At 34.7% G+C, this 19,299-nt stretch overlaps 2 protein-coding genes across 3 annotated transcripts in view; both read left to right on the top strand.

Moving 5' to 3' along the window:
• Window positions 1-19,299, top strand: part of LOC106143412 (atypical protein kinase C) — a 219,639-nt gene that overhangs the window by 80,614 nt on the left and 119,726 nt on the right. The window lies entirely within an intron of this gene.
• The window catches only part of LOC132902709 (uncharacterized), a 102,970-nt gene that overhangs the window by 1,778 nt on the left and 81,893 nt on the right, over window positions 1-19,299 (top strand). The window contains exon 2 of the mRNA XM_060948787.1: window positions 12,526-13,152. Coding sequence (XP_060804770.1) covers window positions 12,579-13,152 — 574 coding nt within the window. The 5' untranslated portion in view covers window positions 12,526-12,578. The remainder of the gene's footprint in view (window positions 1-12,525; window positions 13,153-19,299) is intronic.

Below are 19,299 nucleotides of genomic sequence, written 5' to 3'. Positions count from 1 at the left end.
TGAAAATAGACCGGCTTAGAACGAAAATAACATTCAATTTGATAAAAACCTGGCCAGGAGCGTGTCGGGCTACGCGCGAACAGGATTCCGTAGTTGCACAGTAATTATATTATATAGTGTGTAGCAACTAAACAATTCTCTAAAAAAAAAAATATTTTTTAAATACTATCTTTTGCACGGGGCGATGGGAGCGAACCCATAATAAAAGTAGCCTATATAACTTCCGAATGTCTATTATACATATGTGCCAAACTTCGTGAAAATAAGTCCGGTAGTTTTTGAGTTTATAAATTACAAACATACAACCATACAGAATAAATAATCTTTTCTCTTTATTCATTGAGTGAATGTGGATAGTCTCGACCCTGTACACATATATGTAGTATGTTTTAGTTTAGCAAAGAAAAATCTTTGTCTTTAGATAGTCTTTCCTCGCGATGATGTAAAATGAGTTAATATTTTGTATAAAACCGAATGCAGCACTTTATGCAAATTTATTCCGGGAGAGCAGCCATACTTAACTTTTTGATTATTATATATTTTATATTAGTGCCCACGGAAGACCAGCGTTGTGGTATATGCCACGACAAATTCTGTGGGGGGAGCCATTTTTGTACAAAAATTGTTATAAAATAAAATTTTGTTATAATAATTGTTTCTGTTCTCGTTACATTCTAATGTACCAAACAAAACATTAGTTTCATTCTTTCCTTTAACTCATTTATTTCTTTAAAGTCTAAAATTTACGCTCGTCCGGTTTCTCCTAAAGGATTCCTTGTTAACCACGGTACCCTAAAAACGTATTGGCACAACTCGCAGCCAGAACACTGGTCCAAGTCAAACTATAGTCAGTTGATAGTTGGGAAATTCAATTTTACAGAACGTTATTTGACTTCGGTTATTTGTTGACCTCTCGCCGGAATTGTTCTGTATTTTTGCACGGGATTAAAGCCGGTAATTTGCGAGTTTTAAGCCTTTCACAACCGTCCCAGTTTATTGGTGAAATCGTTTTATTGGATTTTAGATAATACTCCTATGGGGCAGTCGGTGATTCTATCCTTTTTCACAAATCTATGTAAGTATACATACATATAATCACGTCTATATCCCTTGCGGGGTACACAGAGCCAACAGTCATAATACTGTTATGCCACGTTCAGCTGTTTGGCTTATTGATAGAATTGAGATTCAAATAGTGACAGGTTGCTTGCCTGTCGCCTAAAAAAGAAATCGCAAGTTTATAAGCCTATCCCTAAGTCGCCTTTTACGACATCCATGGCAAAGAAATGTAGTGGTCCTATTATTTTTTCTATTGGTGCCGGGAACCCGGAATATATGTGTATTGAAATGACATTGTAGTTGAAACTTAACTTTTCAAACAACGTTTATAACTCAAAACGAAGGTCGTTACTAAGTGTAGGTATGCAATGTAGAATATTATTAAATAAAAGCATTTTACTATTTTGTTTTTTTATTAAAGCATGTGTCAAATTAAATGCTAGTCAAGAATGACATTATTTTTTACAGACAACTATATAAAGTTTGACAAAAGGAGGTTGAGAATGTATAAATTAATGATTCTACGAACTATTGCGGTAGTACTATATTTTGAAATTATCAGGAACTTTTTTAAATATCATTCGTTCGTTTACGGTAAGGCAATGGTTTGAAGCTGCCAATTAAAAAATATATTAATAATACCAATTTCTATGAACAGTGTTCATTTGTAATCGATTCACGCGATTTCTAATTACCAGGCACTTAAACATGCAGTCTATATGCAAATCCAGGCATCGCGTGAAAGTCTAGATATTCGATACAAGACCTAGCCTAGCTGCATTGTACATGTGTGGTGGATGCCCTAGAATAGCTGTAAGTGGTCGTAAAAGAACATAACCACATGCATAAATCACGTTTTTACCACGGGGTAGACGGAGCCGACAGCCTCGGCCAAGTGTAGCTGGATTCACGTTTATATTTAAAAAGTGTTCTATCTATTTAAAAAACATTCTTTTAGACAATTGACTCTGTCAGATTCGTCAAGACGAGACATTTTTGTATATATTTTTTGCTTAAATTCGTCACTTCATTTTACAAGCTTTGTGATAAGAATGAATAAGTAACGATGTCCCTATATTTTCGTCAAAATAGTGACAGGCGGACTGTCCTTATAATATACTGCAAAAATAAGAAATTTATATAGCAGCAACAACAGCCAGAAATGTGATTTATTTGAGTTGTGTCTGTCTGTATGTCTGTCCAAATTAAAAAAGTGGTATACAAAAATTTCTCACTCACTCCTAAGGGCAATACTGAAGGTTAGCTAAATTTTTGTTAAGATTGCTACAGAACTTTAAGTTTTCGTTAGATTTTAGATTTCGTTTTACTGCGGACGAAGTCGCAACTAACAGCTAGGTCAAAACGAATTCCCTTAATCCTAATCAAGTTTAATTATACTCCAAATAGACGCGCAGATACAAGCCGCACAGCCTCACGAATGGCCCCGTTTAATGTCCTACAAAATGGTACCCCTTTGACGTCATTTGTCTGAATAGAGTCGGGGTAACCCCCAAAAAGGCCACGACAAAAGACGCCAAGATTACATCCTGTCTATATAAGGGGATGTGTGCCAAGTTTTGGTATCGAAGTGGATGGATTAACCCGCAGAGAAATTAAATCCATGGGCGGTGCGGGGCCAAATTGGCCGCCGTATTTAATTAAGCGGTTCTCGAGATCGGCAAAAATTTAGACTCTGTAAATTGGGACGTGAATCTGTAATGAGATTAGGTGTTTCTGCGTTTGATGTGTGAGTCTGCGTTGTGTTTTGGAAGATATTTTCATTCTTAATTACTTATTGGTGCATAGTTGGCATGGGAGATTCATAAGTAATATATACATATTTGTTATATAATTGTGGATTTTAAATGTCAGTGAGTGTCACTTATTTAATTAATGTACCGACTTACTTTCTTTAAATTGGAGTGAAATAACCTTTTTAACAGGAAATAGAAAAGAAAATTTAAAAAAATATTCAGATAATATAATTAAAACTGTTTCTAAATCTGAGTTCGAAATTCTAATTCTATAAATTATTTTCAACTAAAAGGTAAAATAATCCAGGGTTTAAGCTTACACCAGTAATTGTAAGTAATTTCATAATTGATAATTTTATTTATCAGGGACAAATTGGCCCAAGGTTATTATATTTAATTAAGCGGTTTACGAGATTGACGAAAATTGAGATTCTCCAAATTGAAACGTGTAAAGTGGAAATCGCGAGGAAATTCAAATCCTCGCAAATGTTTTTCGATTTTTTTAGGAATCATTTTAGGAAATTGATATTTTCATTGTTGAATTAACACAGTTAAACACAGAAGTAGGTAATATAATCGATTATAGAAATTCTGTCAGTCTGCAAAGTTGCAAAGTTTTTGGATTAATAAAGACAAAACATTGTAATACAAATTATTAGAATTTCCACTGTATATATATACCTACTGTATGTATGTTTTCAAAATAATATTAATAATATACTCTTAATACCGGCAAAAAATCAATCATGCCCTTTTTATTATGCTAAAGACTAGGAATCATTTCCTAGGTTTGTGCGAAATTATGATTGTCGAAAAAGGCTTCTTGAAGAGTACAAACTGACTTTCCCATATCCGTTAATAAGTAAGTTGATTTACAACTTAGTAGGTCAAAAGTACCCGAAACCGAATGTGGATGAAGCGAAGGAAGTATGCAGAGATCGTGGCAAGTGGAAAGAGGTAGTCTCTGCCTACCCCTCCGGGAAAGAGGCGTGATTTTATGTATGTATGTATTTACAACTTCGAATTAGGATAATTAAGATGTTCATTAAACTGCTTTTGAACAAAGAGACGGTCTCAGGTGGCATCTCCCAGGGGATTGCACGGGACATTGAAACTGACATTCCTTTCAGTTAAGACGTTATGATCCCTTGCAGTCACACGGATCCGTACTGACGTAAGATTTAAGTCTTGGACAATGGTAGATATAGATGACTTTATGTGTTTTGCATGGTGATCTAAATATTTTCTCGTTTCTTAATGTAGTTCAACCTGGAAATGTACACAATAAAGGGAAGTTGTTTGAAGCCTAAATATCTCAATGTTTGTAACTGTTTGGTTTTCTATAGACTAGATAAACTTAATTTTTAGTTAACGATATCGCAGGAAGTAATTATTAACAAAACTACATACATACATAAATACACGCCACTTTCCCGGAGGGGTAGGTAGAGACTACCTCTTTCCACTTGCCACGATCTCTGCATACTTCCTTCGCTTCATCCACATTCATAACTCTCTTCATGCAAGCTCGGCGGTTTCGGGTAGGTACTCTTGACCTGACCCTTTACCAGGACGTCCTTAATTTGAACTTAATATAAACAAAACTACAAAGGACGCAATATGTGCTTTAATCGCCTTCTGCGACATCTATAATTGTGTTTTACACTGGATTGTAGTAATCAAATCCATTTTTTATCTTTTTGGGCTTAATTTATATCCTAACACAGCTTGCTTTCACTAAGCGCACACTTAAACATTACACATATAACAATAAAACACACACACACACACACACAACTCTTATTATGTTTGTCTTGAATATAAAACATTAGTTATGTTATCACACACGCATAAATCTTGCTATCCATTGGTAGATAACAGAACTTGGCGAATAAATTAAGGAGATACGATATGCGATACTTTCACGATGAAGTATTGCAGTCCTTTCACACTTGGGTATTCATTTCGAAGTGTCAAAAGACAAACTAACGATACCTACTGTGCTAATTTATATACATACATAAAATCACGCGACTTTATGCGGGGTAGACAGAGACTACATCTTACCACCTGCCACAATCCTGCAAACTTCTTTCGCTTTACCCATCTTCAAAGCTGTTCATACAAGCTCGACGATTTGCTCCCATTATGTTTAAGGTGATGACATTCAGTAATCAATGACTCTTTTGTCTAACTTAAAAAAGGTTAATTTCTAACCGATACAGAATTTTCTTCTTTGGTATATTAATACAGTCTACCCTTACATTTCTCCTTTCAATGTTCCGTCTACCCGGAGCCAATATTCTTGCAAAGTCTCGAAGGCCATTTAAGCTTAGTGCAATTTAATTTATATAATAACCGATTGTAAGCTCATCGCCTTTCTTTAATTAATTCAAAAAATCTACACGGTATGAGACGTATTCTGCATTCAGTACCAGATTAGCAAGGAAGGCTGCACTGGATGGAGATGTTTATAGTAAAGAGACCAAAGTTTTAGCAATAATTAAATACAAATATACATACCATCACGCCTGTTTCCGATTTGGGTAGACAAAGACTATGAATTTCCACTTACTACGTTCCTTACAGACCTCTCAGATATTTTAAACATCCATAAAGCTAGAATCATATAACTACCTTTTTGGTTTAAACTTGTGGAAAATGTCATGATCTATAGCTGAACTTAGCTGTAACTGGAACATGGTCTCAATACGTTCTATATTCATGTCACAAATATAATACGGCTACAAAGCGGTTGTTTCTTGGGCGTTTGCGACAGACGCGGAGATGTATAGGAAGTAATTTGCGTAAGATGCGTTAATTGATGCCGCGGGGTTAGTCCCAGATGGAAATTCTGTATACTATACACCCTTGCGACGAAGCGAAAGAAGTATGCAGAGATCGTGGCAAGTGGAAAGAGGTAGTCTCTGCCTACCCCTCCGGGAAAGAGGCGTGATTTTATGTATGTATGTATGTATACACCCTTGTGAGTTTAGCATAATAAATAAATTTCTTAATGAAAAGATATTCTTTAACCGCAGCTTCGCCCGCGTGTATTTAGCGCCACCTACAAACAGGAAAGCGTTTTTTGTAGTTGGCGTGAAATTAGCGCCAACTACAAAAAACAAAGAGTACAGGAATTTAAGTTTTATCGGGTAGTAAAGTACCCTATGCGCTTTACCATACTATTAATTATATATATGTATGTACGCAAAATTAAAGATAACGCGTAAAGAGACAACATTCCATTGTTGGCAGGGGAAGGCCAAGATTAACGTACTTTCGTCAAATAGGGGACGTCCTATTGAAAGATCATTTTAAAACTACCCTAAAGCAACGAACTGGCATGAAGAGAGTTACGAATGTGAATGAAGCGAAAGAAATAAACAGAGATTGTGGCCAACGCATTGGAGTAACCGTTTAGCTGGCATATTAAACTCATAACAAACAGGCTTTATGTTATTAGGTAAATATTGTAGTAAACACTGTTATCAATTTTAATTAAATATTGAAATCCATTGTTTAAAATTAAGCCATGAAAGTAATGTCTGTCATAAAATTCGCATCATGTTATCAGGTTTTATGTTGTCTACATAAAAGCGAGTAAAGTTGTATGCACAATGTCATTGGAATCGCTGCGTTTTACAGCTGGGCAAACATAAAAACGGTTACAGTCGCTAACATAGTATTTCTAACTTTGTTAATGTTAGTTCTACTATTTTTTGTGTTCAATAAAATTTGTCAATTATAATGCATACATACATACATATGGTCACGTCTTTATCCCTTGCGGGGTAGACAGAGCCAACAGTCTCGAATAGACTGAATGGCCACGTTCAATTATAATGACTGAGTTATAATAATCAGTGTAAAGTTTCCACAATATATTTCGTCAGAGAATTACAAATATCATTTCGTTACAAGCTTAATCTTTGCCTATTACTTTTAACACCTTCAGTTTTTATGTTTCAAGGCCCTCGGTTCGAATCTGTTGATTTCTTTATTTTTTTTTTTGTTTCAACTTGATCTGTGCAATAAAGTTTTGAAAAAAGAAAGCTGCCAATAGTATGTTGATACATACGTTTGTTTTGTTCTCTATTTATTGCACATAAAAATAAATGTAACAAAAATAGAACAGTAGTACTTACTTATACAGACTGAACCAAAATGCACCAAACAAGGCTACACCTAACCATGATCATTTTGATGAATAGTAGATGATGACGTAGTGAAAAATTGAATTTAATAAAAACACACACATCTATGTACACGCCCTTAGTGTCAGTGTGAATAGGCCGTAAAGAGCCAGGCTCGACAATGCTTTTGAAAGAGTGCGAGTAATGAAATAAGTTTACTTTCGAAACGTACAGTCAACGACACATGCACTGTCCCGGTTTATTGGAATTTGACCCCACTTACAATGCTTTAAGGTATAAATAGTCTAAGTCGACTGTGCAGTTAACCGCATATCAAATTATCCTGCATGGAATTCTTATGGCGTGGTAATAGAGGCGAATTTGCAATAAATTTGGATAGGATGATGTGCTGTTGATTGTACGTAAAGCAAAATCTCTTTTTCTTATTCAAAGATTGTGTTTAGGCGTAATACTGTAATGGAAATAGTATTGAGGCTTTTTACGCCACTGAAAGAAAAGAAGATTATGTTTTCAGGGTGTTTGTATTTTGTGTATGGCTATAGATACATATTCGAACAAATGAAATTAGAACGAAATATATACTAGAAATAACGGGTAGCGATTTCAAAATAAATAATGACAAAAACAATTATCAATTAGTGACATTAATCCTTCAATGGGTCGTAATGATATTTATTATCTTTATCGTGTGGTAAAGAGTTTATTTCTTTAATTTGTTTTGCAATTATCTTGATTTTCTTTTCCGCGGGAATTTTGGAAAATCCTCTTAATGTCCCCTTAGATCTTAATTTCAAAATTCCAGTTCCCTCTCGTTATCCTTGCAGAGAAGACAGAGCCAAAAATCTTGAAAAGACTAAAAGGCCACGCTCAACTATATGGCCTATGATAGAATCGAGATTCAAATAGTGACAGGTTGCTAGCTCATCGCCTACAAGAACAATCACAAGCTTATTATCCGTTCCCTTAGTCGCTTTTACGACATCCATGGGAAAAATATTGAGTGATATAACCACACGGCACGTCAGTGTTCTCTTTTATACGTTTATATAGAAAATCATGATTATTGGAAAGAAATAAAAAGAAAGTATGGAAAGACGAGCGATGTCAGTCGAAGTAACGTTTTCAGATCAAACGCTGCAACCGTATGCAAATAAAAAATAAGCTTCCACCGCGAAGCGGAATACAAAACTAAAGACAGAATTCAAATAGGAATCCATAAATTCTTACTTATTTCTCGTTTCTCATCGTGTTATATTTTAAATCGTCTATTTGGTTCGTTTCGAATAGACTACACAGCGGTGGCGGAGTGAAATGGTAATATTGAATTTATTCATCTGTTATTTCATCAATAAGTTTGCGGTGCGGAATCATTTTAATTTTTTACGGTTACGTTTTTTTTTTAACTGAACAGTTTTGGCCTTTTTTGTGCCGTTTAGCTGGCGATTGTCGCGATTGCTCTAAAGAGGATCTCGGGGTTCTCCTATGACTGTAATCTAGGAATTGATAAGTGAAATAAGTCGCTACCTGGCCGCCAATGGGAAGTCAGAAAATACGTACGTAGAATGAGCATGGTTACCAAAGGTTGATTAGAACGAGAGGATATCGAAACTGTTGTTCAAATACGCGAACATGCTGTTTTTTCATGACGTTTCGACCGGTTTGCACCGACTGTCGTCACAAGATACATTGTCAATCATGCGACGCGTAAAATTTAAAGTATTTCTCAGGTGAGGAACGAGCTTGCATGAAAAGTTTGATGAATGTGGAGGAAGCAAAAGTGATATGCAGGGATCGTGGCTAGTTTAAAAGATACTCTGCCTAACCACCCGACATACATATATACATACATAAAATCACGCCTCTTTCCCGGAGGGGTTGGCAGAGACTACATCTTTCCACTTGCCATGATCTCTGCATACTTTCGATTGTTAGGCCTAATGTAATAAGTCGTTTTAAGCGAAGAGAAAATAAAGAAGAACATAAAAAAGATCAATAACAATTATTGAAATTGATGTAAATGTAAAGTATAAGTGTGTGGATCAAAGAGTCCAGTTATTAATAATAAAGTAATGAAGAGGAAGTATAAAAGCCTGAATATGAATAAAGAATTGAACTAGGAACAATTTAAGTAATAGCTGTATTGTTCTGTATCCATCACTTTAAATATTAAAATGTATATAAAAGGGATCGTGGCAAGTGGAAAGAGGTAGTCTCTGCCTACCCCTCCGGGAAAGAGGCGTGATTTTATGTATGTATGTATTAAAATGTATAAAGTAATAATATTGTAACTCTTTACTTCATATTTTATGCATTAATTTAGGTCAACTATACACACTTTTTATGTGATTAGATGTGTTTATAGAATTATTCCATATTTCTTTGAAAAATTTCTGTTAATCATCGGCTACGTGAATGTCGTAGCAATTTCGTAGCAGTCGTAGATCGGCTACGACGCTACGTGGAGAGCGAAATATCTGAAAACATATATTATACTCGTATACCTACCATACCAAAATGACTAATACATATGTACATACCTAAATCACGCCTCTTTCTCGACGGGGTAGGCAGAGACCACATCCTTCCACTTGCCGAGAAAGACGAATAAAAGATAATTAAGAGTGCGATGCTAAATCACAAATAGATTTTTTGTCTACAAATGCTTATATCCTAAATAACTAGAATAGAATAGATTAGATTTATTTTCAAAATTGGATACTTGGTATCACTTATTGACGTCACATCACTTAAATCTAATTATAACTACTACCGCTACCAAAGCGCATGTGTAAAAGAAGCGGCGGAACAAATTACACTGCAGCATTTTATAAATAGTTTATTTTGCTTTTATCCCTCGGCCTTGAGCTACTCGTATAATATGTTGTGAAAGTATATCACAATATTATAGTATTATATATTATACTAGCTGTTGCCCGCGACTTCGTCCGCGTAAACTTATTTGCAGGCAAACCTTGCCTTGAGTTCATGCAAATGACGATAACTTTTTTTTTAGTGAACCGATTTTGATGAAACAAACTTTAAATTTTTTTCTGAGTTAAAAAAAGGCAATTGGTGAAAGTTTAAAGTAAATCGGTTCAGTACTTTCGGAGATAATCGTGATCATACATACAGACAGACAGACAAGAAATTACAAAAATATATTTTTCTTTCTATTATTCATTCTAAGTGTCCCTCTATCCATTTCAGTCAAAAATACTAAATGTACAGACAAAATATTTTTACTGTTTTATTATATGTATAGATTATAGTTATAGTACAAAAGCAGGCTTACATAAGTACGTCAGTTTGTATCGCGGCCGTTTCCGGTCCATAGAGCAATCGGCTCCGGGCCGCCGAAGCGAGTTTACACTTGAAATATATAGTACGAAATCATTTGGCTTCAGTGCGCGACTTTCTTACAACTCTGGAGGTTTTGAACTTATATTTTTTTTAGTTAAATACTTATATACATATACTTTTATATAGGGTTAGATGTCAGGTGAAATAAAAATTTGTAAAATAAGAATCCAAAATTTATAAGACTATTCATTAGTCGCCTCTTACGATGTCCATGGGAATTGAGATGGAGTGGTCACATTCTTTTTTACGATAGTATATATATGATATATGATATGGTGCCGGATATTTACATATCTTTAGTAGCACAAACAATAAAATGCAATCCTTACTTCTTTAGGGTTATTGCAATTCGTACCTATAATTCAAAGTGCCCAACCCTCGTAGTATAGCAAGAGCGACGCCGTTTTTCCGCGCGATAAATACAGCGTCGCGCGTGCCATGCTCCGGCGGTAGATTTCATATAAAAAGTAGAATTTACTACCATTATCTAATAAGGCGCTGACCAAAACTATAAATTAAATAAGTATAAAAATTTAAATCTAAGACCAGATTATTATATTTTATTGACAAGTAGGTAATACTTTAGAAGTGAAGTGAGTTTGAAGTAAGATTATATTGTTATAGATAAATTTTACGAAATGCATGACTGTTTGGTGTCATGAGATTTCAATTTGGAATAAACATTAAACTATATACAAATCATTTTGTATTGCATTTCGTTTCACATAATCTTTAATAGTGGAAAATTACACCGAATCAAAAGTAATTTGAATGTTTCGAATCATGTTACAATGATCTGTAGTCATCGAACGACTCTCGGTAAAGGAACGATACGTGCGCGTTTAATATCTGTATTATTTTTAAATAATCTTAGTATAATGCAAGACTAAAGTTTAAAATCAGTAAATGATAGTACTGTTTGCTATTTTAGTTTAGAGAAAACCGTACACTTATCAAAATATTTTGGAAACATCTGTGATTGGCGTGTGCTTACAGAATGACGATTGAATAGAATATGACTCGTAATCAAAGAGATAATCCAATAATACTCCTTAGTTATCTAAAGTCAAAGATATTTTTTCTCAGAAAATTATTATATTTATTGTTTTGTGGTTGTTTACATGAAGTAACATAATACAAATATACGATTTATCATACCTTTTTAGTATAAACATAAATTAGTCAAGTTAAACAAACATTTTTAGTAAGCGTAGTAATAAACTAACGGGCAGTATTAATATACGATTTATAATACCTATAAAGATATATACATAAATAAGTCAAGTTAAACAAACATTTTTAGTAAGCATAGTAATAAACTAACGGGCAGTATTAATATACGATTTATAATACCTATAAAGATATATACATAAATAAGTCAAGTTAAACAAACATTTTTAGTAAGCATAGTAATAAACTAACGGGCAGTATTAATATACGATTTATAATACCTATAAAGATATATACATAAATAAGTCAAGTTAAACAAACATTTTTAGTAAGCATAGTAATAAACTAACGGACAGTATTAATATACGATTTATAATACCTATAAAGATATATACATAAATAAGTCAAGTTAAACAAACATTTTTAGTAAGCATAGTAATAAACTAACGGGCAGTATTAATATACGATTTATAATACCTATAAAGATATATACATAAATAAGTCAAGTTAAACAAACATTTTTAGTAAGCATAGTAATAAACTAACGGGCAGTATTAATATACGATTTATAATACCTATAAAGATATATACATAAATAAATCAAGTTAAACAAACATTTTTAGTAAGCATAGTAATAAACTAACGGGCAGTATTAATATACGATTTATAATACCTATAAAGATATATACATAAATAAGTCAAGTTAAACAAACATTTTTAGTAAGCATAGTAATAAACTAACGGGCAGTATTATCTGTGCTTGACCTCTTTATTCCAATCCGTTATGAGCGTTTGACTCCATGATTCCCATCTGTTACTCTATAAATTGTGGTGCGGTCACGAAGCTTTGTCTCCGCCCGCCCGCGGCTACGTCAAAGGAGATTAGGTTCGTTTACACAATTGTCACCCCCACCCCTCCCCGCTCTCGACCTCGCCGGCCACACACTCGGATTACCCGACCCCGACACACTAAACCCACTTCAAACCGGTGGCGTGTCAACTCACAATCTCTGATACTTCCGCAGGATCAACTATTTCAAACTCAGTCTTCCGTGTATGGACATAAAGTGATTTAAAAATGGCGTGGGGTTATTGGTCGGCGTCTTCTGTGCTGCCGGACCGCGGCCGCAGCCCGCGCAGGGCTGGCACCTCGGCAGTGCACCAGCACCCCAACCCTCCAACGGCGAGGGAGGTGATCGAGACACACGATGAGAGTATAATCCACACGGCGTCGACATCTCGCGACAGCCGCGACCATTCTGCGTCGCCGCATTCTTCATCGAACGGGGGTCACTCACATCACCACGAGGTGCGGCACGCGGTGCCGGCCAGTGCTTTGTTCGGGGAGAGCTACGGAGAACTATCTAGAAGGCCGTCGTTGGACTTAGGGTCAGTGCGGAGTGCGTTAGCCTCGTGTTCGGGAGGTGGAACGTTAAGTGCGGGCTCGACTCTGACGCGTGGTGGCACCCTGGCGGACTATTTGCCGCCGACGCCGTGTCCGCACCACCACCGGGTGTACGTGGACCACCACAAGCATTACGAGCAGCCGATCCAGCCGGTGCACGTGGGTGTTCCTCACCATTCGCACTCGCACGCCTCCAGCAGACACCACACGGACGACGAGGATGACCTTGAACCGGCTTACGCCACAGGTATGTTTTTGCTTTTTTCGCCATGTTTAACAGAAGTGGTGCGTAGGAAGAAGAGTTGTATTTGTGCCAATAAAATGATATAAATTAAAAAAAAAATATTTTGCACACTTACACACGTATCTCGGAATAAGAAAACGACTGCCTAAGCCTTATTCTGGCATTGAAATTTAGAAATAAAATTTTAGAAACTATTGTGGTATTTTCGGAATTTAATTGGATATGGCTTTCCAAAATTTTTTAAGTTAAGAAAAGATTATATGATCCTCCACCGACACGACTGTTTAAATTTAAAAAGATGAAGTAATTATATCATCTTGTATCTATCCTGGTACCTTATAAGAATAACTGTAAAATTTGGTTAAAATTTCCGAATGATAAAATTAATCAAAATTACAGAAATTAATTACTCGAAATCCAAGTCTGTTTATCAAGTGAAAGCGAGAACATTTTCAATCCCGCTACGGACTCCTGAAGTTAGCCATTAGTAGAGTTTTCGAGTATTGTATTACATTAATTAGGAAAGTTGCCGTTTTATTTCGCTAATGTATTCGCGTAGGCCTATTTAAAGGGAAGGCCACACCGCCAGCGAGCGAGCAAAGCGAAGCGATCAATGCGAGCAATTTGCTTCAAACCGAGAAAAGGTTATGTTCGGTTTGAACAGGAATATATGTATCTATCGCCTATTTATTAGATTAGTGCATACATACAGACAGAGAAAATAGGAGACTTTGAGTGACAAAAAATATTCGAAGGTATAATCGCCGGTGGCATGATTACGCGAGGTGTACCAGCCTCCTAGACTAGGAATGAGCATGAGTATTTCAGAACTAATTTAGTTTGCTGGGAGTAAAGTAGATGTTAGAGAAATCAAAAGCGAGAGCGGACTTAATGATAGTGAAACGATCTCGAATATCGGCATATTATCTTGTAGTCGGCTGGGTAAACAAAAGTATTTAAATATTTAAAGATTATAAAGTTCGCTCGCTAGCTCGCTGGTAGTGTAGCCCTGCCCTTAACGGCTGTGCGTTTTCATTTGTCGCCAAATGCGGCGTAAGCGTCGAATCTCTCAACTTTGACGGCGGCAATACGAATACTTTTAATCACAGTAATGTACGGAATGATGTTAGATTAAAAATAATCACTCGGTTGTCTCAACGAAATGTCCTTCCTTATTGTCGCATAAATAAATAAACTTCATTTATGTTCCGGCGTGGATAGATGTATGAACAACAAAAAACTGAAAATGATAGAAAAAAATAACAAGTGGGTTTTCTAGCAATGACTGTTTAATGCTGTGGTAGCGTGTAGACGATGGCTTACTTACTGTCTTGCTCCAGCCAAAAGGCTTTAAAATGCTGAAAAAGAAATGAGGTTTGTATTTTATAATTATTACTTTTATTTAATAATTATTATTTGACGGGATCTGTGATGCAGCGATAGTACGTACGCTTGTTTGTGACACCGGAGGTCCCAGGATCGAATCCTGGCCAGGGCATAATGACACAAGAACTTTTTCTGATTGGCCTGGGTCTTGAACGTTTATCTATATAAGTATTTATTATAAAATATAGTATCGTTGAGTTAGTATCTCGTAACACAAGTCTCGAACTTACTTCGAGGCTAACTCAATCCGTGTAATTTGTCCCGTATATATTTATTTATTTACTAGTTACTAGATATACATATATCAAACAGGAATCTGATTCATCGACAGACTGTCATATACATATTGACACAAAGTCTAAACCACTGGGTCTAGCGATTAAATTTGGCATGTAGGCTTATGTGTTCCAGAGGCTGTCAAGGTGTTTCCCTACAATTTCGCGTGAAGGGAAAAACGTGATTGTCTTTATAACGCAGGTGAAACCTCGGACGTTCTCTATTTATAAACGACACATTGTAGTTATCTGATTCAGTCGACTGGCCACGGGCCACACGTAATCGCCGGCTGAATGGGACGAATAATTACATTTATGAACCTCCATTCATGCAGTGTGGATTAAAATTGTGTATTATTTTTTTTTTTTTTTTTTTACTTTGTAACTTTTTTGAATTTCAGATAGTATCATGCAAAAGTAATGCACATTCAGGCAACTGAATACTAACTATAATTTAAACTGGGTTACATACATACATATGGTCACGTCTATATCCCTTGCGGGGTAGACAGAGCCAACAGTCTTGAAAAGACTGAATGGCCACGTACAGCTATTTAGCTGGGTTAGCTTTCCATAATAAGTGGGGTTTATTTATTTGGAAGACCTACAACCTTTAACAACAAATAACGCTGTGTATATGAAACAAATGGTCAATTACATGTCTACACTGATACAAAACACTCATTTTTATCAATAACTAGCTGTGCCCGCAACTTCGCCCGCGTGGAATAGTTATTTTGGGCATCATCATCATTTTTTTTTTCTTCAAATTTTCCATTATTTCTTCGCTTCTAAAAGTTGCGGCGTGATGTTATAGCCTAAAGCCTTCCTCGATATAAGGTCTATTCAATACAAAAATAATTTTTCAATTCGAACCAGTTCCTGAGATTAGCGCGTTCAAACAAACAAACTCTTCAGCTTTATAATATTAGTATAGATTTGATAACTCATGAATCATATAATTAGTTTAATTAACGATAACATAACAAGCTATTAAACTGCTTTTGCAAAATTTGTGTTGTACCTTTTATTTTAGTTTTACGACATAATATTGTTATTACCTATTATTGTAACCGTTTACACCAAATATTGTGTACGTTATAAAAAAACAACTCACACCCAAGTGATGCACGGGCCACTTGACTTTCATTAAAATCAAAATACGCATCGCACATTTTAATGAAAAAAGTTGATTTAATCTATTTTTAATACTCTCAGACGGAGTGAACGTCATTATTTTATACAAAAAGCGTTTCCAAGCCAAAAACGTCCAGTCATTTAGTTTTATATTGTGCATTGCTGCTAAGTAGGCCATGGCTACGCGCCGCGCGTCTATGCACGGCGAGTTTCCACACAATTATCTATACTGTGTGTGTGTTTATAACGATAGTTTAACTACCGTATGTTGCGGACGAAACTTTTATAAAGTTTTTTAAAGCTGAATGTGAGTAACCTTGTAATGTTTAATTCGTTTATCTCTCATTATTCGTTATGACAATTATTTAAATAAAATAAATCTCCAGTCATCTTTTTTTCTCATTTTGTTATGTATTAGTTAAATGGTGGTTTTTTTTTATATCTCAAAAAGGTCTTTACCAATTTTGGTGCACTACGAACTTAAAAATTCTATTGACACATCCTACATACCTTTTAAATTTAATCAAAATCAGACCAACTAAGGGTGCAAAAGTTATTGCGTTATAAACATACATACGAGTACTGCAAATATTTTTGGCCTTATACTTGATGTATCATTAGTTTTAGTTAATTACTTTGAGTTAATTGGTTTGCCTTAACATAAGACTGGACCCTACGTTAAGACGAAAATCTATGTGATTTGTCACGTACCTTCAAATCTTTTATGTTTTTGTTTGTATTTAAAGATAGAGATTACTGAAATTCAGATGCAAAAAAAAAAAATTTTAAACGAAATAAAAGAAGTAATACTTACGGACTAACAGTCGTATTCTTTAAAGTTATGCCCTTATTCTGCATATCGAATAGAGCACTTGAACTTTAAGCTCTTCTGTTTATTACCACTAAAATCGATAGCGTCTCATGTCAATATACAATTTATACTGTTACAGTAACATCAACATAAACGGTTCAGTCAACTTACTTGCATTATTCATTATGATAAGTAAAGTGCAAAGACATTTTGAATTTTTAAGCTTGGCAATGTTTTTTCATACAAACTTATCAGTTTTAATATACTTACTGTTGACTTTCTCCGGAAAGTTCCGAATGGATGTAGGAACTTTGGTCTAAGCGTTTCTCGTGCTACGTTTTAACTCATCTTGTTTCTTTCTTAATCAACATTCATTTTATCAAAATCAGAGTACTATCTTTATCAATTGTTATCACTGCTTGGTCTGGTCACTTTCTTTCATATTTCAACATTCCCGTATTGCCTGATCCTTTATCTTGTCACAAAATTATATATAGTAGAGCTAAAATCATTTTACCTAAAGGTAAATGTATATTTTTCAATGTTTAATTTTACCAGTATTAAATTAATCACTTTGACATAATACTGCATTGAAATTAAAAATGACCTAGCGACACATAGCATAATAAGTTTGAAATCAGAAGGTTTTGTACTAAATAAAAAATATATATACATACGAGTATATATGTATTAGAACCAGAAGCCATTCAATCGATTTATTAGAATGATGTTTGTGTGATTAACATTGTTTGATGGTGGGGGTGTTTAACTTTAACAATTAAAAATAAAATCAGTCGTGTCAATGTGTGAAATGAGGTGTTCGTTACCTTTTCCAAGGAATCTGCAAATTATTTGAAGATTATTTGAGTAACCAAATTACATTGTCGTTGTAAACACAGCGTGTCTTTATTATGATAATCTTATTTACGATAAATGATATATAATGAATACAATTTATATAATTTCTTTATTGACCAACCCGAATAACAGTAAATACTTACTATATAAAAGTTTAATATATAAAGTTTTATTTGCAAATGTGCCTGAACTAGGTATAACCTGTAACTGATATTTAGTTTATCTTTTTAAACCTTTTTTTAATCAACATGTCTTTCAGAAACTGACTTATATTCTGTGCCTTGCGACAATCGTGCGTGGCTCATCACTACAAAATACTTCTGTCATTACAACTTTACTATGGCATTCCCGGGTAGCGTGTCCGGGCCCATTCACAGGGCGATCTTTATGTGTTTAATTAACATAAATGGTATCGCCACGTAATTTGTGAAATCGTATATTTTAAACATTTCCTAGTTTGTTCCGTGATCAAAATCAGATGACCAGGTTAAGTTTTTGAATAATTTGATTATAATACTTTTTGTTGTTGTACTTAAATTTTAAATGTCTCGTTTTTATCTTGATTGTCTGTGAAGTGATTTTGATTTAATTTATTTTCGTTGACATGCTATAAACCATTTTGATTCTTCTTCGCGTGAACAAAACCAAAGAAAAATTTTTCCTAGCCTATCTCCAATGAAAGATAAATTATTATCCAATTAAACCATTATCGATACGAAAATATACCCCAATTAGCTCCCCACTTATTATAAAAGTAGCAAACTGGGACCGGAAATATCTGGATTGAACCGAATAAAACCGGTTCGTAATGGTTATAACGAGTTGAGGAATAATTACAGTTTCCGTCAGCAAATGTCCTCCTTGATTGTTGTACCAAATATTTTTTTAAAATTCGACTTAAAGAATACCTTTCTTTAAGTCCAAACTGGGCTGAGTTGATTGGGTTCTTTTCCGATTAGAACCTTTAATTTTTGGACGATAAAGTGCATTTTTCAGCGAGTCAATTTTCAGCACTTGTTGATACTTGAGTAGTATCGATTATAGCATATCTGTGTGTTTTATCTTTTTAAATATCCGGCGAATTGATTGTTTTTATCACGATCCGACTTGAAAGCCCTTCCGTTTGGGCCTATTTTGCTGATGACTACGATAAAAAATCCTTTTATTTTTACTATCATGCCGTTCCGTAATTTCCTCTTCGTTGCTTTTTTTTATCAATTTATACGAATTCCTCAGCTGTTACCTACGTTTTGTAACTTTGGCTTTATAAATAGCATGTGACATGTTATAAAAGATTTAAATTTATTTAACAGAGAAACAAGAAAAAAATTGATACGCCTTAAATTTTTAAATTGGCCGTTTTTTTGTTTTTTGGAAAAGACACTCCAACAGTATTTATACAATAATTGTGTTTTGTATAGGTACACCAATTGTAATACAATATATGGTTTGTAATGAAGTTTATTGAATAATAAAAAAAAATCTTAAGCAGAAAAGGGAACAAAAAGAATTTAGGTAGGTATATCGTCATACACATTCTCAATATCATGACACGGAGTCAATTTACCACTGTTATCTATAATAATATTTCAAAGTTTTCTCCCGCGAGTGTCTCCCCGTCTCCTGGTTCCACAAATATTTGTATGAAAAAGATAAATATTTGCAGAGAATATTATGCCTTTC

Source organism: Amyelois transitella, chromosome 17, assembly GCF_032362555.1.
Source record: "Amyelois transitella isolate CPQ chromosome 17, ilAmyTran1.1, whole genome shotgun sequence".
NCBI classification, from domain to species: Eukaryota; Metazoa; Arthropoda; class Insecta; order Lepidoptera; family Pyralidae; genus Amyelois; species Amyelois transitella.
Note: the sequence above shows the minus strand (reverse complement) of the source record. Positions and strands in the feature narration are given on the sequence as shown.